The sequence below is a fragment of the Pristis pectinata genome, chromosome 11 (assembly GCF_009764475.1).
Source record: "Pristis pectinata isolate sPriPec2 chromosome 11, sPriPec2.1.pri, whole genome shotgun sequence".
In the NCBI taxonomy this organism is placed as follows: domain Eukaryota; kingdom Metazoa; phylum Chordata; class Chondrichthyes; order Rhinopristiformes; family Pristidae; genus Pristis; species Pristis pectinata.
The window spans coordinates 30,320,824-30,341,593 of NC_067415.1; the positions used below are offsets into that span (position 1 = coordinate 30,320,824).

General features: G+C 38.6%; 1 protein-coding gene across 5 annotated transcripts in view; it reads right to left on the minus strand.

Moving 5' to 3' along the window:
- The window catches only part of LOC127576244 (fibroblast growth factor 9), a 198,536-nt gene extending 185,771 nt beyond the window's left edge, over window positions 1-12,765 (minus strand). For 4 of the 5 annotated variants that reach the window (XR_007957196.1, XR_007957195.1, XM_052026693.1 and 1 more), the window contains exons 1-2: window positions 12,279-12,765; window positions 11,792-12,086 (exon numbers count right to left, since the gene is read on the minus strand). Coding sequence is in view for 3 of the 5 variants with exons in the window: in XM_052026693.1 (XP_051882653.1) it covers window positions 11,792-12,062 (271 nt within the window). In the remaining 2 variants the exon portion in view is untranslated. The remainder of the gene's footprint in view (window positions 1-11,791; window positions 12,087-12,278) is intronic. The other variant, XM_052026692.1, reaches the window with a different exon arrangement.
- Window positions 12,766-20,770: the final 8,005 nt, after the last annotated feature.

Below are 20,770 nucleotides of genomic sequence, written 5' to 3' on the forward strand. Positions count from 1 at the left end.
CACTAGGGATGGGGTGTGGTAGCCTGATAATTTTGGAAGAGGGGGTGCCAGGTGAGATTAAGAATTAATTATTACCTATAATTAGTGTAGAGAATAGGACAGTAAGGTGCAGAAAGAAATCTCTCCATGTGCCACAATCCATCAAGAAATAATCAGAGAACCACAGACATGTAGGCATGCAAGGAGGCGGTGTCTCTTGTCCATGTTCGCAGTTGAAATGTTCTCCAGTCTAATTCCTGCACATAAAGTTGTTAAAATGCAATCTGGGTTACTCTCTCTTCAGTTCCTTCAGAGCTTCACCACACTATGTGTGAAGGAATTTTCTGCTTCTCCCCTCTACAGATTATTTTAAATCTCCTTTCCTGATTACTAACCTCTGTTGAAGAAAATAGGTCCTTACTATCCATTCTATTTAGGTTCCTTAAATTTACATGTTTAAAATTTCCAACATCATGGTGGGCCGAAGGGCCTGTTTTGTGCTGTATGGTTTGGTTCTATGGTTTTTTTCTGTTCCAAACATAAACACAGATAATCCAATCTTTCCCTATATTTCCAGCTTTAACAACATTAAAGATATAAACATTAAACATGTAAATTTCCCCTCTACTTTCTTTCACATAATCATATCCTTCATGTAAAGTACTGACCCAGATTGTGATTTTACTAGCATTTTACCCATTTCTAGCGTTATATCCCTGCTCTTTTATACTGTAATACAGTATAACAAGAGGCTCATTTTGATCTATTTTATTAAAGACCAGATACTTTAAATCCTTGAGAGATGACGACTATGGAATGATAAAGTTTCTCATGACCTGAAAGCTATAAATAGCTAAAATCAGAAGCCAGGTGCATAATTTGAAAAAGACTGAACAATTAAAGCAAACAGTGTGGAGGCGGTTCAACAGTACAAGATAAATGTAACTGAGAGATAAAATGCTGAGCAGGCAGAATAATTCCATTTCTGAAACCAACAAATATATTCAGAATGCAAGGAACTAGAAAAAAGACAAGGAAATGTATCATAATGATGAGAAGATGGTGAATAAGCTAGGTCAGAAATTAGGTAATCTTGAAATATCCTACACTGCATCATTTAACTATACTTCATTAAGTTCTCAATTGGTTAAGAAGTTGTTTGAAACATTCTGATCTCCTGAAAGATGCTATGCAAATTTAAGTACTGTGCTTCTAATATGCTGCAAAGACAATTCAAATGTTACATTTTTTCAGCAAATGTTTTGACAGACTATGGCAACATCTCTGGAGAAGGGACATAGGCTAATGTGAAAAATCACTTAAAGTTAGTATCCAAATGAATACAAAATATGTCAAATATCAGAACTTTAAGCTGACATCAGCATCTGCAGTGTTGTGTCAGCATGTTAGTATTTGCTGACATAAATCAATACATCCTGTGCTGCCAGGACAGTCATCTGAGGTGCTCTAAATGTCTTACAATTTTCAGGATATTGCCTCTAAAGCAGAGGATCTAATTACAGGAACTAGACATAGAAAATATGTCAGAAGGATCTACTAAACTCATACTGTTTGGCACAGAGAAAAAGACTGGAGAGAGGGAGATTGACAGAGGCTAATCTGTAATGCAAGAATGGTACAGATTGACCTGCAATTCAGACACTAACCAATCCAAAGACTGGCACAGATGACTAGCCTTTAACCTTGGAACAGTGTATTATGGATTGAATGTAATTAGTTTCTGTCATTCTGGGAAGTGGGGGCAAAGATGCAATTGTGCAAAAAAAATTACATTGTTTAAAGAGGGGAATAGTATATTTTATGATTTTTTTATCTGGTTGGCAAGCATTTTTTAATTAAACATATTTCATCTATCTGTAATTAATGGTGGGGAGTGTGTAAGAAAGCTCTTCAAACATCCATTGGTCACAATTTATTTACAATTTATAGTGTTAACCTGTAAACTCATGATACTCTTATTTTTGTAGATTACAGCTTTCAAGTGCCCATAATAATGCACCATTTAATAGCAGCTTACTTCTCGACACTTAGAAAGATAGTTCTGCTAACATTTAAGTCAGTTATGAATTCCCAGTTTTCTCATGATTGTACCATTTATCATGACTTAAACTCGGTACATTGGTGTCATTTTTGTGTGGTGCTGTGTGCTCAAACATTAAGGTTTTAATGAAGGTTCATCAGAGAAGATTGGATTTGGATGTCCTTTGGGTGTATAGTGTAAAGAAAATAGGGATACCTTTTGAGAGGACAGAGTGATAATGCTAAAAGAGAAGTGACCACTTGGAGGAACAGAGTAATATGATTTTATTGAGGAATCCAAAATTGGCATGTAGATGAAGACTGCCATCTTTAGAAAATGATCAAAGTCCTGGATGGGAGAGATCACATGGCAAACAGCAGTTGAGATGATGGGACAATATACAAGAAACTCAAATGAAAAAAAAACAATTGACATGCAACTGCAAGGGATAACAGAGGTACAGCATCTTAGTGGTTGGTGTCTTATGGTGCCCGCAATGATCCAGGTTATAACAAAAGACCAATTAAATGAGAACACAAAAGAAAACACTGCAGATGCTAGAAATCTGAAAGAAAATGCTGGACATATTCAGCAGGTCAGGAAACAGAGTCAAAATTTCAGGTCAATGTCCTTTCATCAATGACCTTTCACTGACTAAAACATTAACTCTGTTTCTTTCTCCAAAGATGCTGCATTTCCTGACCTTGTAACCGAGAATTTAGTTCAATGGCTTTTGCTGTTAATGAGGAGCCAGATGACAGAATTTTGTGACTAACATCTTTGTTAACTTTATGTCATTTGCAATCTGACAGTATCAGACCTTCAATAAAAATCTAGAGTACGTTTGCTCAGTGAAAAATATAAAAAGTTACATTTTTATCTATGTTAGTACTTGATATATAATCTCTTGACAACTTTAGACCTACTGAACGTTCAACAATATTCATTGAATTTGTGTTGATAAAAGCATAATAAGCACTTGCGTAGAGATGTGCCAGCTAACTGCAGTACAGGGGACAGCACATTCCTGACCTTCACGCCTGTTCATTACAATGCAGGAGCTGGGAATGAATTTAAAATCATGCGCCAATGCAAACTACCTCTGGCTCCTCCACTGGACTCAGCTGTGTCCAGCGGGCTGACCCAAAGGCCAGCAGGCATATGTAGTGCAAGCCCATTCATTTGAATGGTGTTGTGGCCTTGATTGAAAGCTGCTTTTCATTTCTTCCATTTACATTATTTTGATGTCAAAGAACATAAGAAAATGGAAGCAGGAATAGTCATTTGGCCCCTCAAGCTTACCTGACCATTCAATATGATCTGCCCCAGGCATCAATTCCTCCTCTGTGCCAGATCCCATTGCCCCGGGTTCACCGATCATTCAAACATTTATCTGCCTCCGATCTGAATACCTCCAATGATCTTGCCTTCACAGCCCACAAAGGTAGGGAATTCTAGAGATTCACCACCCTCTTCTTGCAGAACATGGTGAGCCTCTGGAATTCATTAATTAATTTCTAGCACTTAAAAGTGTTTTATGTAAATGTATTAGTTTTAATTGTACAAATTTTCCTCAATAATTTTAAGTATTTCTGACTGAAAGCAAGCTGTCAAATGGCAATCAGGATGTCCTAGAGACAGGGCCTCATGGTCCATTACAATTAAGACCATAATGTTTTGAGGACTAAACAGAAATCTGATATATAGGCACAGCTGCTTCAAAACAATTAACAAAGAAATTCTAATGAAGCAAAACCTCCCAATGCCATAAATTTCCCATTATGTACAAGATCTGCTGCTTATAACAAAGTTCATCCAGTGAAGGAATAGAGGACTGAAGAACCAACCACATCACAACGGGAGAACTCGAAGGATGGAAATCTACTTAGGAAGTCATCTGTAGGCAGCTTTCCTGTAACTCCTACAAGAAAGCTATACAAGAGCACTGCCTACTGCTTGCAGTCATTGCCAACTCCTAAGCACAAATATTTTGGCACAAAATCAATGGGATAAAGAGAAGAAATAAGCTCTGAAAAAGTGAATGATTTAAAGACAATTTATTCCACTTCAATGTAGCCCAAAATACTTAGCGTAAGCCCTAGATATAGTTCTGTCAGGGAATTGAACAAAAGTGGCTCATGTACACCACCAACTCTTTATCCCCTGCCTGAAATGTTATTTTTTTCTGCTACTTATTAATAATTTGCATGCCTGGATTAGATACAGCATTTATAATTACACCAGACAGGAAAAATTCTAGAATACATGGTAATTAGAACAGGCAATGAGTACAAATGTAATGGTAAAGTAGTGCAACAAATAAACTAGCCATTTCCATTGTAATATCTATATTTTGGTCATTCCATCTCCTACTGAGATGGGTTTATTTTGTGCTGTCACCATTGTATAACTCACAGCCAGTGCTGTTACATTTTTCAAGCCAGTGCAAAATGTAAACAGTTCACTATGAATTCCAATTTTGAGAACATAAGGTGACATTGTATTATTTTCTCTTGCATAGCTTACATTAGTAATCACTAGTAATAACTAGCCTATTGCTTCAAAATAAAAATTTCCAAATGTGTTAATAGCCTAGTCATATGGCAGTTTATTTGAAAAGTACATGCCATCATAGTCATGGTGAGGAAATTGTCAGTCAGCTGCTGAAACAAAGATTTGGATTTGTTTTACTGTATATTGTGCTACTACACAATGTCTTGGAGGTTACTCTAAATCATGTGGCTAAGAAGTAACTCAACTCCACAAATAAAGTGTTGGATCAAATAGCAGCAAATGCCATCAAGGTAAATTCCAGACAACAACAACTTCAGCCTTAGAGCAAGACCTCTGGCATAATTTGAGTGCCCTATTGTTGTTATGGTAAAATTATACAGATTAAAGGATTTTAAAATACATTATTTATATAAAATAATGAAAAGGCACTGATAAAATTCTATTTGGAATTTTCAGAGCAGTATCTTTTTTTTAAATCAGCAGCACTTCATTTCCTCCCAAAAGTTATTACTAGGCCCACTCGGTCATTTATGTACATTTGAAAGTTTAATGGTGATTAATCATGGTAAATGGCTTTAACACTTAGTCTTGCAATGCGCAAACATCACAATTTATAGGTTGGTCTTTCAACAATGCAAAAATGGCAAAAATGGTTATTGTACTAAGTTCCGTTCATATAAGCTGTTTTGGTATTTCAAATGAAATGATTTTAACTTATGATATAAGCAGAAACTACATATTTGGAAAATATTATTTGACTTTGACAGTAATCAGATATGCAATCTTAACACTCTAAACTAAGAAATGCCAAATAATGAAATATAAAATGTACAGGCTATATCATATCTTCATGGAAGCTATCACATGATGCATTCATGGGAAAACAGCTGTTCTGAATTCTGTGAAAGGTGACACATAAATCTTTGCAGAATTTCAGGTTTCAAGGTCATGTGAAGGTCAATTAGATGACAATGTACGAGAAATAAGTTGAAAGACTGCACAGTGGTGATGATTTTGTTTTGTGCTGTAAACTAAAACTTTTATTTAGAACCTTTCAAGGATTGGACAATATGCTAAAAGAACTAAGCCAAAGCCCAGAATTTTCCAAGTTTGACCACCAGCCTGTGCTGAGTTAACTGCCCTTAGCAATGGGGCTACTTTATCCAAACTACCCTCTCAGGCAAGGATGAAAAAAATTACCACAGTTCCTGTTCTTAATCAGAATTCAAGAAGCTACATTTGATAAGTATAGAAGAGGCTGAAATGTTTTGCAGTTCCTTCCCTCCAATCTCACCAGAGCTCCATATTCAGTCAAACTGCAGAATTATCAATTGGCACAATACCAGAGGGTTCCTAGTAACATGAAGCTGCATAGGTTGGTGCATGGAGATTAAAAATGGAGAATTACAGCAGGAAACATATGCATTGGTACAGTATATCAGAGATATGCTGGAAATACTCTGCAATTCAAGCAGCTTCTGTGGAGAAAGGCAGTTGATGATTTTCCATTAAAAACTTCCTGCACCTTTAATCCAAAACATTAACCGTTTAGCTCTCCACAGATGCTACCTGATACGTTGAATATTTCCATTATTTTCTATTTTTATATCAGAGTTCCAACATCCAAAACATTTTGCTTTCATTATCCTGATTTTACTCAGTTGCTTCTTTTGACCATACTCATAACTCGGCCAAGGGTCAGATAATCTAACTTGCAAATCACTATCAGAACAGATCCATATTTGAAAACCATGAGATGCCTGAACTTGACCTAGTGACCAGGGTGATTATTTTCTTGTTTCCAGCCTTACAACGATTTCTACACTCCAAAAGTACTTCAACAGCTGTAAGACCCTTTGGGATGTTCTAATTAATGAAAGGTTTGTTGGCTTTTGCCACAGAAAGCTAAGACCATGAAACATTAGTACTGCTCTCACTATAAAGTGTGTTTTTAATTGTGGACTTTCCTGAAGGTGCAATTGGAAATTGTAATGCATGGTACACTACCAAGCTAGTAATGTCTGGGATTGTCCATTTTCAACTGAATGCCCTAGGCTTCAGTGTCTTCCAAAGAAAATCTTAGTCTTGTAAATCCATAGCTCTGTGAAGATAGCAAAATAAGTAGATAGGGTGGTAAAGAAAGCTTATGGCCTACTTTTCTTTATTAGTCAGGGCACTGAGTATAAAAGTTAGGAAGTCATGTTGCAGCTATATAAAACTTTGATTAGGCCACATTATTCTGTGCAGTTCTGGTCATGTATTACAGGAAGGATGTGAAGGCTTTGGAGAGGGTGCAGAAGAGGTTCACCAGGGTGTTACCTGGATTAGAGAGTATTACCTATAAAGAGAGGTTAGAGAAACTTGGATTGTTTTCACTGGAGCATCAGAGTGACCTGATAGAAGTATATACAATTATGAGAGGCATAGACAGGGTAGATAGTCAGAGTCATTTTCCCGGGATGAAAATGCCAAATACTAGAGAGCATAGACTAAAGGTGAGAGGGGGAAAGTTTAAAGGAGATTTGTGAGGCAAGTTTTTTTTTACACAGTGAGTGGTTGATGCCTTGAACACACTGTCAGGGAAGATGGTGGAAACAGATGATAGCAATGTTTAAGAGGCCTTTAGACAGCCACATGAACAGGCAGGGGAGAGAGGGATATGGGCCATGTGCAGACAGATGGGATTCATTTAAATTGACATCATGGTCAGCACAGACATCGTGGGCCGAAGGGCCTGTCCTTTGCCATTCTCTTCTATATTCTATGTTCTAGTCGCATTCCCATCTCAAAGAAATACTTAATATTTCAATGCATCCAATGAAAAACAAAATTCATTAAACATGCGTGAAGCTACTTGAAAGTAAAATTATCCTCACAAATTTATATTGCAAAATAGATGATATATTTTGTACAGATGGAAAATAATCCTGTAGAGCACCAAATGCAGTGGTACAACTCAGAATTCCTAATCTAAGAAGTAAAGCAAAGAAAGGCCAACTCTTTGAAACAGTGAGGGAAAAACAGGAATATTTCTGGGTTCATGATAGCTCTGGGTAAATGTCATTAACTGTGGCTGTGAAACAGACTTCCCTCTGGTGACAGATGCATTACCTCAGCACTGAGGAAAGCATAGAAGCTTGTCTATCGGTCAGTTTGTACCACCCAAAAGAATACAACTAAAGTGTTAATCAATCTCCCACACAGAATACTTATTATTATATAAAAAAAGCAACCACTTTAGTGATATCTTGTTTGCCTTTAGAAATGAGGTTTGTGATAGGTCATTTGAGACAACAAAGAAAGTTTTCAGTTGTTTGCACCCGTTTGCATTCCCCAGCAGTAAACTTCTTAATACAATAGAAAGTGAATACAAAGGTTTAAAACGTGAAAGCCCAAAGGCTAAACAAGGCCTGCTCCTCAATTTCATCCGGAAAACAAGGCATTTCTCCAAGTAGTGAAAGAGCTTGCATTGTAAGTGTAATTGTCTCTTTTCCTTAAAGTATTTGTGGTGTTCAGGAGATGATTGACATGCCAACTGGAGGGCCTGGCTTTGAGCACTTCTGGGTGATATTTTTTCAGCTGACACCTTGAGCTATTTGGTGTTCGGTTCCTTCAGAAGTTACAATACAACCAAGCTCTCTCCGCACACTGTTCCAGCATGCCATGGATTTCTGTCCCGACACTGTGTATTTAGAACAGATAACAGAGACTTCTGTGTGGAAATATCAATGCCACACCCAATATATTAACAGTAAGCACAGAATACGTGACTTAAAAAATGGAGTGAGCTCACAAAACGCCTGCGTCGTTTACCTTCAGTTATTGCATAAATGATGAACGACTTGGGGCGCGTCTAGGCTTTTTGTTCCCATTGTTATACCATTGCTAGGACTAAATGATATACTCAAAATGTAATTAAGTGTCTCCAAAAGAGGATAAATCTGGTTAATTGAAAGGATACGGTCGAATGATTAACGGGTATGGAGGAAAACAACATGCAATGCATATATTAGTACAAAGGTATTAAACCTGGAACGCCCCTATAATAAACCGATGTCTCCCTCGAGGTCCTAGCGCCTGCAATCTTTTCCGAAATCTTGTACTGAACCCCGCAGCAAATACTAATGGAAGAGGAAATGCAATATTTTATCCAATTTCAATTAGCTGTATATCCAAGGTTGGTTATATGTATATTAATATATTGCTTTAGAAGCTAAGGTTAGAACTTCATAGTCGTTCAATGAAAATGTGTCTTAATTTTAATTAAAGAGATGGCATTTATTCCGAACACGTCCATCTGCTGAAACAGCTTTTGTACGCTGTAGTTTTGCTGACACGAAAGCCACGCCCACATTTTCCAGTTATTGAATTTCCCAATGGAGTTCAATCTGGAAAGTGCCTTCAATCGAAGAACAAACGTTACATTAAACATTCAGCCTTAGACCTCTGAATAGCTTGCAATCGTAGCTCACAGTACAAACTCAATACTCATACGAGGCAGCAAAGGATACGCTGCGGCTACTGATGCATATCGAGCGAATGAGACCTTGCAGAGAAAATGCTGCACATTGCCAAATCGTAGCGGCCAACACCACCCCCCCCCCCCCCCCCCCCCCCCCCCCGCATGTGTCTTTTAGAATATATTCAGCAACCGCAAAACTGCACGCTTAAAAGAGCAGTTCATTCTAGAGTTTGTAGGTAAACTGAGAAATAATTTTTTTGTGGAATACGATTGTATTGCTAGTTAAATATTAAACCAGTACCAAATGCAATAAGCATCAAACATGATCGGTACTGACAGTTAACTGTTTAATTCGAGGAGGAAAGTTGGTTAAAGTGCGTTGCAAAGAAAATACTGGCCATGGTGACTGCACCATGTAAACAGACAATTAACTAACATGATGTAAAATTGAGCTGTTCGCCTGCTATTTCCACTTGGAAGCTTTGAAATGGAGGATCACTGTGTCGATTTTAATTTGGTTAGGAAGGCCACGCCACACATTTTAATTGTGAAGTGCTTGACTGAATTTATGGGTACATCATGAAACAGCAAACGGGAGGGCAACGTAATCGCACTCTCACCTGCCGCTTCCACGAGAGAGTTCAAGATAACAACTCCCTTCTCCAGTGTCTTCCAGCACTTCAACATTCACATCTATGCTTTTTTTTGTTGACAACAACCTTCGCGCACTCCCTGGCCGATTGAAATGCAATCGATATAAATACAAGTACTCGAGCGACTTGTCACGCAAAGATCACTGCAGTGCTCTGTCATCGGCTGCTGGCAACCGTGACCTTCAGGTGCAGGCTGCGAAGTAAAAGTTGATTGTGATGCCCAATACTTAATTACAAAAGGGACACAGTGGAGGTGTTTAAAACATTGGTCGAGATAAAAATGGGGTGATTTTAAATCCGCCACTTATGAAATGGAGCAGGTGCCTGCCACCCAATGCAGAGGTGGGTGAAAGCAGGAGTTACTGCAGCAAGAAACACCACCTGCGTTAGCCCAGGCAGTGCCAGGCCACGGTACACAGAGGGGGCGCTTCATGTGGGCACAGGCACGACGAGGAACAAAGAATCTAGGTTTTCACCAAAGGGGGAACGGGCAGGGGATTATCCCCAGAAAACTACCGGAGTGAGATTTAAAAAATGGTGTGCGAACACGTTTGGCCCGGAAAGGCATACAATCGGTGCAAAAGATAAAGGTTCCTGAGGTGTAGCCGACCCCAGGAATCTGGGGGGAGTTGGACTGTCGCGCTAGCGCAGGTAGCAAACTTCCCACATTGGGATTCCAATGTAACCCATGTCCTCACCCCTCGCCTCCCACTCCCGTCCATCCCCAAAACAGAATGGCTGAAATAGACCGTTGAGCCAAATGTCGCTTGCTTACGGAAAACGTTTTAAATGTTCTGTTTCTATTTAGTCTCCCCGTGCTCAAATATTTTCTGTTAAATAATCTTATGTTAATATTTTGCAAGGGTTCGGGTGGAGATGATCATCATTGCACCACTTCTGCTCTTGACTCCACCCCCACCCCACACACGTACTTTCTGTTCGACTATCTGGTTTTGCCAACATGTTTTATCCAGCAGGATAGATCTTACTGCATTTAAGAAGAAACCTCTCCTGCAATACTGAATTTGGCCCCCGAATCCGAAAGTGGCAGCGTGCGTTAGGACCCGGGGGATATCTCTCGCTCTGGAAATGTAGCAGTGCGGCCGCCGTACAGACACCTGCTGGAGGCGTGAACCCAGGGCTGGAGGCTTGGCCATAACCCTCGGGGAAAAACTATACATTTATCCCCGGAATTTATGCTTTTGATCCTTAAAATATACACCATTTAACCAACAAAAAGAAAAAAATCCTCGCGAGGTCGCCGCACACACGTGGCCCAATTTACTCTTGCGCATTTCGACATTGAACAATCTATCGAGGAAACACTGATTAATAATGCATGGCGATGGGTTAAATAAGTCTTTGCTCTGATCTCCCCAACAATTTCCTCCACCAGTGAGTCATATGATTGCACCAATCCACTGCGTTTGCAATCTGTATCCAACTTTGACTGCAAAAAAACACCGATTATTATTCTACAGCTTATTTGCACATTCACAATTGCACAAATAAAGCAGCCCAATATAACAATACATTTTATAAGTTAGTTTCTTGTCTGACGACCTAGTAAATGACATTTACATCAGATCGCACGCATAAGGTCGTAAGGACAGGTAGATGGGGGGCCGCGGATACATATTCCAAAGCAAACGCATCTTGGTCATTATCCAATAGCTATGCACCTAAGTTAATGCTACAGCGTGGCTGTATCATTGCACCATTAGTCAGAATCTATTTTTCTATACACATGCAAGTACGGGACCTATGTCCTACAACTTGACCATTTTTCGCAGCCTGTCGTTTTGAAAAGTTATTTCTTTATTCCTTAGCCAAGCGAAATTTACGTAGGATCATCGCGTGAACAGATAGACACAGAGGCAGATATATTGATACGTTTAAAATTAATTGCCATTATGAGGGGCTGTAGGCCTAAATGAATGTGATGATCCTATCATTTAGTCATGTCTGATATTCTTAGATCACGTTATAGGAATCAAAATACGTTCCGACTGCTGTCCGCTCGCATCGTAGAGCGGTGCAGCAATAAACTCTGCCATCTGGCATCATCATGTAAAGGAGTAAAAAAATCATAAGATGCTTCATTTATGACCTACTTAAGTGCTTTGTGTCTCTGCTACTCACCAAATCGGCTGTGATCTTGTCTGGTTCCCTGGATAGTTCCATTAGGAAAAATCTCTAAGTGAAAGCCAGTCCTGCAGTAGAGCTGTCTCCGCCTGAGGATCCCCTTTAAGTGGGACAGGTCCGTGACTGAGCCCCTGCTCAAACCCCCCTCGGACTGGCCGAGATGATCACTCAGGAGAACCGGGTTATCCACCGGTAAAACGGGCACATTCCCAAAAGGTATTGCATCCTGGGCACCAAGATAGTTCCCAACTTCACCTAACGGAGCCATCAGTCGCCGCCGGCGATTCTGCTTCTGATAATAACACAAAAAAAACACAAGAATAATAATATAGGTGTCAGCCCAAATTGCTCTCGTGTGTTTTTTTAGAATGAATTGTTTTGACTGCAATCCATTAAAACATACATAAAAGTAATATGCTGTTTTGGTTTGGGGCAGGTTCAAGGTCAATCACTGTAGTCTATGAAACCACCACTTTATACTCACACATTAACATATTGTTTTTAAATAATCCCAGGTCTAGCAGGCTGTTTGATCTTCAGGCGATCCAGCTGCATTGAGAATAAAAATTCGTAGTTTCTCCATTGGAAGAAGATAACGATGGTCATAGCAACTTAAAACCCGGCGTTATTGGTTTTTTTTAGATGAACAAGGCTACGTCAGAATTTATGGATCTGACTCCAGAAAGGCATGCGCTGTTTTTACTCTATAAAAGACTGCATACATCAGCATGAATCCTTGAGAAAATATAGATCGCACGTTGCTCGCTGGGGCAATCCAAAAACTTTGATCTTATTTTTTTCCCAAACGTCACCTTTTTATTATCCAAAGACTCGAGGGAGATCAGGAGAGTGTCTGAAGCTTCAGGCGCTCGCCTTCATCAGCAGAAAGATCTGCAAGTCCAATGCTGGGTTGCTGGCTGCCTTGGAACAGGTGTTCTTTACGCAGACCCCACTGTGAAATGTGTGTACTATCTGCGTCTGAACTATACTCTCCATAAAGCACGCAGAGTGGCGCAGAAAAGCAGGCATGGGTTGGGTTTAAGGTAGTCTTACCAACGACATATAGGCTCCTTCTCGGTCCTAGTGCCCATGGGTTACTTGAGAAATCAAACTACTTGAAGAAACATATCGAGCCCTTTTTAACTATGTTGGATGTATATTTTCTTCAATTTAAACTTTTCAGATGGTCTCAGCTTTGCACCACTAAATAAAAATATTTTATGGATTAAGATTTATTTATTTTATTTATTAGGGGCAATAATAATACTGTATATTAATTTTCATTTCACTAAGACGCCTTTTTTGGATTGGCCCTAGGAAATGCAAGCAATCAGAATCAAAAGGGATACTCAGATCGAGGTTATAAGGTCAGCCTCAATAATTTGAAGAACGCGCGAATGATTAACCCGCATAATAAATATGCGATCAAAACGCTTGTGTACGCCTAAAAAAAACATTTTTAACTGCAGATCTTCTTATCTATATTGCAGTGTAGATTTCCATTAAACATTTCGGCTCCTTCAAGAAAGTTTTTTTTATCATAATAAAACACGAGGCAACCAGGAAAAATGACAGCCATTCAAAAATAAATTTGCCCAATAAAAGCTTCAAACGCGAAGTGTCTTCGAGTTTCTAATAAAAGCTGAGAGCTGATTGAAGTTACATCGCATTGATTGCACTTGTTTTGATTAGCACCCCTACGCAACTCCACAGAGCAGCTTCAGGCATTTTCATGGAGCTGTCACCAGCACCCCTGGCTACATTGTCTGGAAGGAAAGCTGCACCAGAACAAGTTCTGTTTAATGTTATGCAATTTAAAATTACATTACTTATCACAAGTGATCTCATTAACCATATAAATACATCGGAAATGGGCCTGGACTGAAGGTTATTCATACTTGGTAGTGTGTGACTCGTGGAAGACAAGATGGAGAGTAAGATGTTCGAAGTGTTCAATGGGGAGCCACACCTTTGATAACTATAACCGTCCAGATATATATTGTTTCATTGAGATACCAGCCCGAACATTTAAAGTAATACAGTCACCCCACTTAAGAATTTGAGACAAACAGCAACTTAAGTAGGTGGGTATTTTTAGATGGTGAGAATGGTTGTTGAATAACTAATAAAATATGCTGTAATGACTCCCGAACACGGATAGTCTTGTCCTCCAGCAAATTACAATATGCAAACGATAGACTAATTGATATACGAATCAAAGAGAAGCTTGATATAACTTTCGCTAGTCATGGTATGTGTACGGATATCTACGGGCACTAGGACCCGGGGTGGACTGAGCGCTAATCAGCAATCATGAGGGGTTTTATTTAGGATAATTTCCTGTTTCGTGAACAAATATTGTCCGGGGCTGAGGGGACTGGAGTTAAGATTAAAACCTGGAGTTTACAAATGTCTATCCATCGTCAATCATGATCTTAACAAGGTCTGGAAATCGGGTTGGTTGATGGCAGCACTGCGAATTGGAGATGGGAATAGGGGGTTGCGGTAGATTCGCTAGAAGTCGCTCGAGAGCCGGAGCTCGTCCAGTATTAGCAGCAATCCTTAACCATTCTTTTGTGTGTGTCTGCTTGTGTTATTACCATCACCGCTTTTAATGAATTTCCAATCAAGATTTTGGTTTAGGTTAAGTCATCGTGGCATAATTTTGTATAATAATAATTGTTATTCTTAAAAATACTAATAGGGCTTAAAGGTTATATTCAAGAACTACTAAAAAGATTTGTTTTGCTCTACTACTCTGCTGTCTTCATACTCTTACTGTGTCTGGACAATGTCTTCCATATGATTCCCTTCAGTGATAATTTAATGTTTCGATTTTATGTTCCTTTTTATTTAACCAAAATGTTGCGTTTCTGTTTGAAATTGATCTAATAAGCATTTCATAAATACAAGTCTTGGGATGGTGTCATTAATTTAATGTTGCTTTGGAGATTTTATTGTGGAATAAAGTGTTTCACTTGTATCAAAATCATTAATGGCATATATACTCGTGTTCCCACAGATGTTCTTTAATCGCTGGAGAAACATTAAATGAAAATCGGAAATATAACATTTCCGAAAGAGATTCCTTTGCTACAATGTTGCAGGAATTGAAGCGGAACCGTGGTTACCGTCTTGCGCTCTTTTTTTAGATCACCGTACACTATAATCTAAAGGCACACAGCCACAGTTACCTCATCAAGTCACATTAGGGTGTTTTTTCACTCATAATTTGGCTTGCTCTTCTAAGCAAAACACGGAAAATAAAACAGTTTGAATAATTGAAGAAATTAATTGGCATTACTTATATATTCATAGGCGCTACTGGGCTAACGCTAAAGATACTGAATCACAATGAAAATCCGTATATGCATTATTTAAATCCATTATTGGACACTGAATTGGCGACGCAAGAACAGGGATTCCCAATTTTAGAAACTATTTTTTTATATAAAAGGGGCAAGTCTTTCATTATATATTAGACTGTCAATTTATTAATGAGTTGCATGTACGACAATTCATAATCTCTCTCACAGTGCCTAAATGTGGCAATGCCAGACGTTTCTGTGTAGAATTACTTGAAAGTTTATACGGCCCATGTCAGTGTGGCAAAACAAAATGTGGAACCAACAGAAAGACATTTGATTTGAACCCTGGTTATTGCAGATAGGACATTATGGGAGTATAATTGACAAAGAACTGTGTTTTAAAAATAAGCCCTTATCACAAAGCAGAATCAGGTCATAGTAATTTTCAAATGATTAGCAAATATAAATGTTCTTGGTAAATATGGAGTAATAATTTAGCTTATTGTTGGATGTTTAATAATTCCAGCCATTACATTTACTGGTCCTAATAAGTAAAATAAATTGGTAATATAATCTATCAATGCGCACATTTTGAAATAAAGAAATGCAAGCAATACACACCAATATATAAATAGAAATTACAGGTAGTCCTTGCTGGTAGACACCTTCCTGTTATCAATTACTTGGCTATTAATGAGCTCTAGATTCAGAACCTCAGGTCAACATTCAAAAAATAGTGCTTCCCATTAATGAAAATGCCACACTGCCAGTTTCTTGAATTAAGAAGGCATATAAATTGTTTTATTATTGTCACATGTACTGAGGTACAGTGATAAACATTGTTTTGCATGTCATCCATACAGATCATTTCATTACAACAGTGCTTTGAGGTAGTACAAGGAAAAAAGACAGAACGAAGTGTTACAGTTGCTGGAGGAACTCAGCAGATCAGCTAGCATCTGTGGAGGGAAATGGACAGTCAACATATTGGGTCAACATCTAGACTAGAAGGTATATACTTCAATTCAGATGGTTGGACTTGTGCATGTTTTTTCCCTCGACTCCAATAAACTGTGATGTTTTAGCTCCCAGTGTACTAAAGATATGCTGAAAGGGGAAGATAATAACCTGAAAAGTTAACCTGTCTTTTCTCCTTACAGCAATACTTAGTTTTTTTTTCTAATTTCACATTTCTAACATGTACAACCTTTTAATGCAGATTTATATTGTCATTGAATGTTTAATGTAGTTAACCTTCCTATGACATCTCACAGGTGAAGAAACAAAAATTGACACTGTGGCAAAGAATAAGGAAACATTGGGATAGTTTACCAAACACTTGGTGAATGAACTAGATGTAAAGAGTACTTAAAGGGAGGTAGGTGGTAGCGCGGATTAGGACTGAAACTCCAGAATATGAAATCAAAAATACTAACATCAATGTAGCCAATAGCTGTAAGAATACACAACAGGCCAGAACTAGAGGAACACAAAAATATTGAAAGCTTGAAGGATTGGAGGGGTTTAATGTGAAAGGATAAAGTAATGGCATGGAGGAATTTGAACTTAAAATAATTTTATATTTGATAGTGTATTGGACCAGGAAACTGAATTTTGCAGAAAGGTATTAGAGTCAAACAACACCAAAACAGCCCCTTTGGCCCAGCTTGTCCATGTTGACCAAGGTGCCTTCCTGAGCTAGCCCCATTTGTTTGCATTTGGCCCATATTCCTCTGAACCTTTCCTATCCATGTACCTGTCCAAATGTCTTTTATAGAGGCACTTACAATTACAACATTTAACTTTCTCTGACTGCTCATTCCACATACCTAACACCTTCTGTTTAAAAAAAAACTTGCCCCTCAGGTCACCTTTAAATCTTTACCCTCTCACCTTAAAACTATGGTTTTAGACTCCCCTACCCTGGGAAAAAGACTGTGACATCCACCTTACCTGAGCCTCTCATGATCTTATAAACCTCAGTAAGGCCCAACCTGGAATATTGTGTGCAGTTCTGGTTGCCATACTATAGGAAAGATATGATTAAGCTAGCTAAAATCTAACCTATAAGAACACAAGAAATGCGAGCAGGAATAGGCCATATGGCCCCTTGAGCCTACTCTGCTATTCAGTAATATAGTGGCTGATCTGCTCTTGGCCTCAATGCCTCTCTCCTGCCCAACCTTCTTGTATAACCCAATGCTGTCCTGTATAATCTATATATACTTTATGTATAATTTATGCTCTGTGTGTTGTTGTCTAAATCTACATGCCTGTGATGCTGCTGCAAGCAAGTTTCTTCATTGACCTGACATGTACTGTACTGGGACCCTTACTCTTTGTGATTTTTATAAATGACCTGGATGAGGAAGTGGAGGGGTGGGTTAGTAAGTTTGCAGATGACACAAAGGTTGGGGGTGTTGTAGATAGTTTGGAGGGCTGTCAGAGGTTACAGAAGAACATAAATAGGATGCAGAGTTGGGCTGAGAAGTGGCAGATGCAGTTCAACCCAGATAAGTGTGAAGTGGTTCATTTTGGTAGGTCAAATATGATGGCAGAATATAGTATTAATGGTAGGACTCTTGGCAGTATGGAGGATCAGAGGAATCTTGGGGTCCGAGTCCATAGGACGCTCTAAGCGGCTGCGCAGGTTGACTCTGTGGTTAAGAATGCATATGGTGTATTGTTCTTCATCAATCGGGGAATTGAATTTAGGAGCCGAGAGGTATTGTTGCAGCTATATAGGTCCCTGGTCAGACCCCACTCGGAGTATTGTGCTCAGTTCTGGTCGTCTCACTACAGGAAAGATGTGGAAGCCATAGAGAGGGTGCAGAGGAGATTTACAAGGATGCTGCCTGGAATGCGGAGCATGCCTTATGAAAGCAGGCTGAGGGAACTCGGCCTTTTCTCCTTGGCGAGACAGAGGATGAGGGGGGACCTGATTGAGATGTATAAGATGATGAGAGGTATTGATCGGGTAGATAGTCAGAGGCTTTTCCCCAGGGCTGAATTGGTGGCCACAAGAGGCCATAGGTTTAAGGTGCTGGGGAGTAGGTATAGAGGAGATGTCAGGGGTAAGTTTTTTACTCAGAGAGTGGTGAGTGCATGGAATGGGCTGCCAGAAACGGTGGTGGAGGGGGATATGATAGGGTCTTTCAAGAGACTGTTAGATAGGTACATGGCGCTGAGTAAAATAGAGGGCTATGGGTAAGCCTAGTAATTTCTAGGGTAGGGACATGTTCGGCACAGCTTTGTGGGCCGAAGGGCCTGAATTGTGCTGTAGTTTTTCTATGTTTATATGTTTCTAAAATTCATTTAAACCCCTCCATGGTCCTATTTTTTGCTATTTCCTGGAAAGCTGCAGTCGTCCAATTCTGGGCTTCATTTTTTTGCCCATCTATTTTTTTCTAGTGTAGGTGGATTGCCTTCCATCTTATATGTTGAGTATTCTCAAATTTCCTCCCTAAACCCCCTTTTTAAGCTGATTATTTACACCCACCTCTTTGACCAATTTTTTTTTGCCTATCCTGCCTAAGACTTCATTCTTTGACTTGACTTGATTTTTTCTGCTTTTATCTCTGTGTGATGCTGTTCTATGTTAGAACTGCTAAATAAATGCTATTTGATATTGTTTTCATTCTTGGCTGCCAATGCGAATACAGCAGTGTTATTTAGTAAGCTATGCAAAGATGTATTAAGCACATCCTAGATGCATTTTCCAGGTAAAAGAAGACAATTCTCAATGGCCACCTCACAGCCAAAGCTCCTGTTGAAATTATTCTATGTATTTATTTATCCAATCCGTATGTAATTCAGAATTCCATCTCCACTGGCTGACTTCTAAAACTTAATTTGTTGTGTTCAGGTGAAATCTGATAGAAATGAACCAGATAAGAATGAAAGTATGCTTATTCAGAAAACAAGAAAAGTGACTTGGGGGCTGCAAAGATTACCAGGAAATTTCTCAGTTTAGTTTAGCCACACTCACTCCTGCAATGGGTTGCTAGGAGAGAGTTTGGGAAATGCTCAGCATAATAGATAGAGACTTTGTCCTGAAAAGTCACATTCATCACTCTCTATCCTGTGTTAGACAGACATCACTATTCTGTCATTGCATTGCATCAAAATACAAGAACCATCATTTTAAATACAAAACTGAAACTGCTATTAGTTCAAATAGGTGCCCTTCATTTATCCAAAGATTTCAGGGGGTAAAAAACAAACATGGCTTATGTTTTGCATCATTTCATATCAAGCTATGAGAAGTTCAAAAGATGTCATCTTCATTCATTTGAAAAACAAGGACTAAAGTTAAATTTCAGCAATTTATGGCTCTGCAAGCAACTGACAATGTGGAAATGGGAAGCAATTTGTGAAAAGCTAGGAGCAAAGAACCAGGATTATAATCATTACATTTTAGGAACCAAAAGTTCAATGTGATCAGAATAATCTCATTATTTTTATTCATAGTCAGAAATGCCTATCTAAACATTTTTACATTCTAATGAGAGCTCCATTTTTCATGAAGAAAATTGATGTTACTGATTTTGTAGGAATGGATAAAATAATAAACCTTGAAGTGGATGAGATACATGCATAGAATAAGGTTTGATTATCATTTGAAAAATATAGATTAATATTTCAAATATGGTGAAAACTTAATTTATCTTTAATTTCCAGATACAAACCCTCCCCACCATCAAGGACATCATCAAGAGGCGGTGCCTCAAGAAAGCGGCATCCATCACTAGGGACCCTCACTATCCAGGACGTGCCCTCTTCTCATTACTACCATTGGGGAGGAGGTACAGGTGCCTGAAGACCCACACTCAGCAATTTAGGAACAGCTTCTTCCCCTCGGCCATCAGATTTCTGAACGGTCCATGAACCCATGAACACTACCTCATTATTCCTTTTCCTTGCACTAGTTATTTATTTTGTAATTTATGGTAATTTTATGTCTTTGCACTGTACTGCTGCCGCAAAACAAATTTCATGTCATATAAGCCAGTGATACTGAACCTGATTCTGATTCTGACAAACAAACTTATTGTAATTTTCATTGTTTCAATTTTTATCTCAGATTTCTAGTATTTACAGGCTTAATTTTCTGAAAAATGACTGGTTGCTGGGAGGTAGTTAAGCTGAACCACTTATTTTAATTCCCCTCATTCATATTTCTCTTTAATTATAATTTGTGTTTGACAAAACAGTAAAATTTGTAGGGGTCATTTATATAAAATCTAAAGTCTATATAACTATAAAGCACCAGTTAATTTGGAATCTAGCTGTGAAAGATCCATCTTAAGAGCTAGTTGTATCCATCTAGGGAAAATAGACAGGAGCCAGCTGCTATAGGGTAGAAGCCACACATTTCTACAGAACTCTTACCATTTCTGCCTTTTATCACTCATTTCATTCACCTACCTAGCCTACTGAATTTATTGTTCCGCTATCAGAAAGTCAACTTTAAATCTAAAAGGGTATAACAGATATATTTAAAATCAGAACTGTGCACACTTACCATCTACCTTACAGTTGTAAAGGATTCAGTAGGAAAAAGATTAAGGGTGTGCTACTGTATACTATTTTACTGGCATTGAGTTCCATTCATTTTTTACAAAGAACCATAATAGATTCTATTACATTGCCAGATCAATGTAGATTT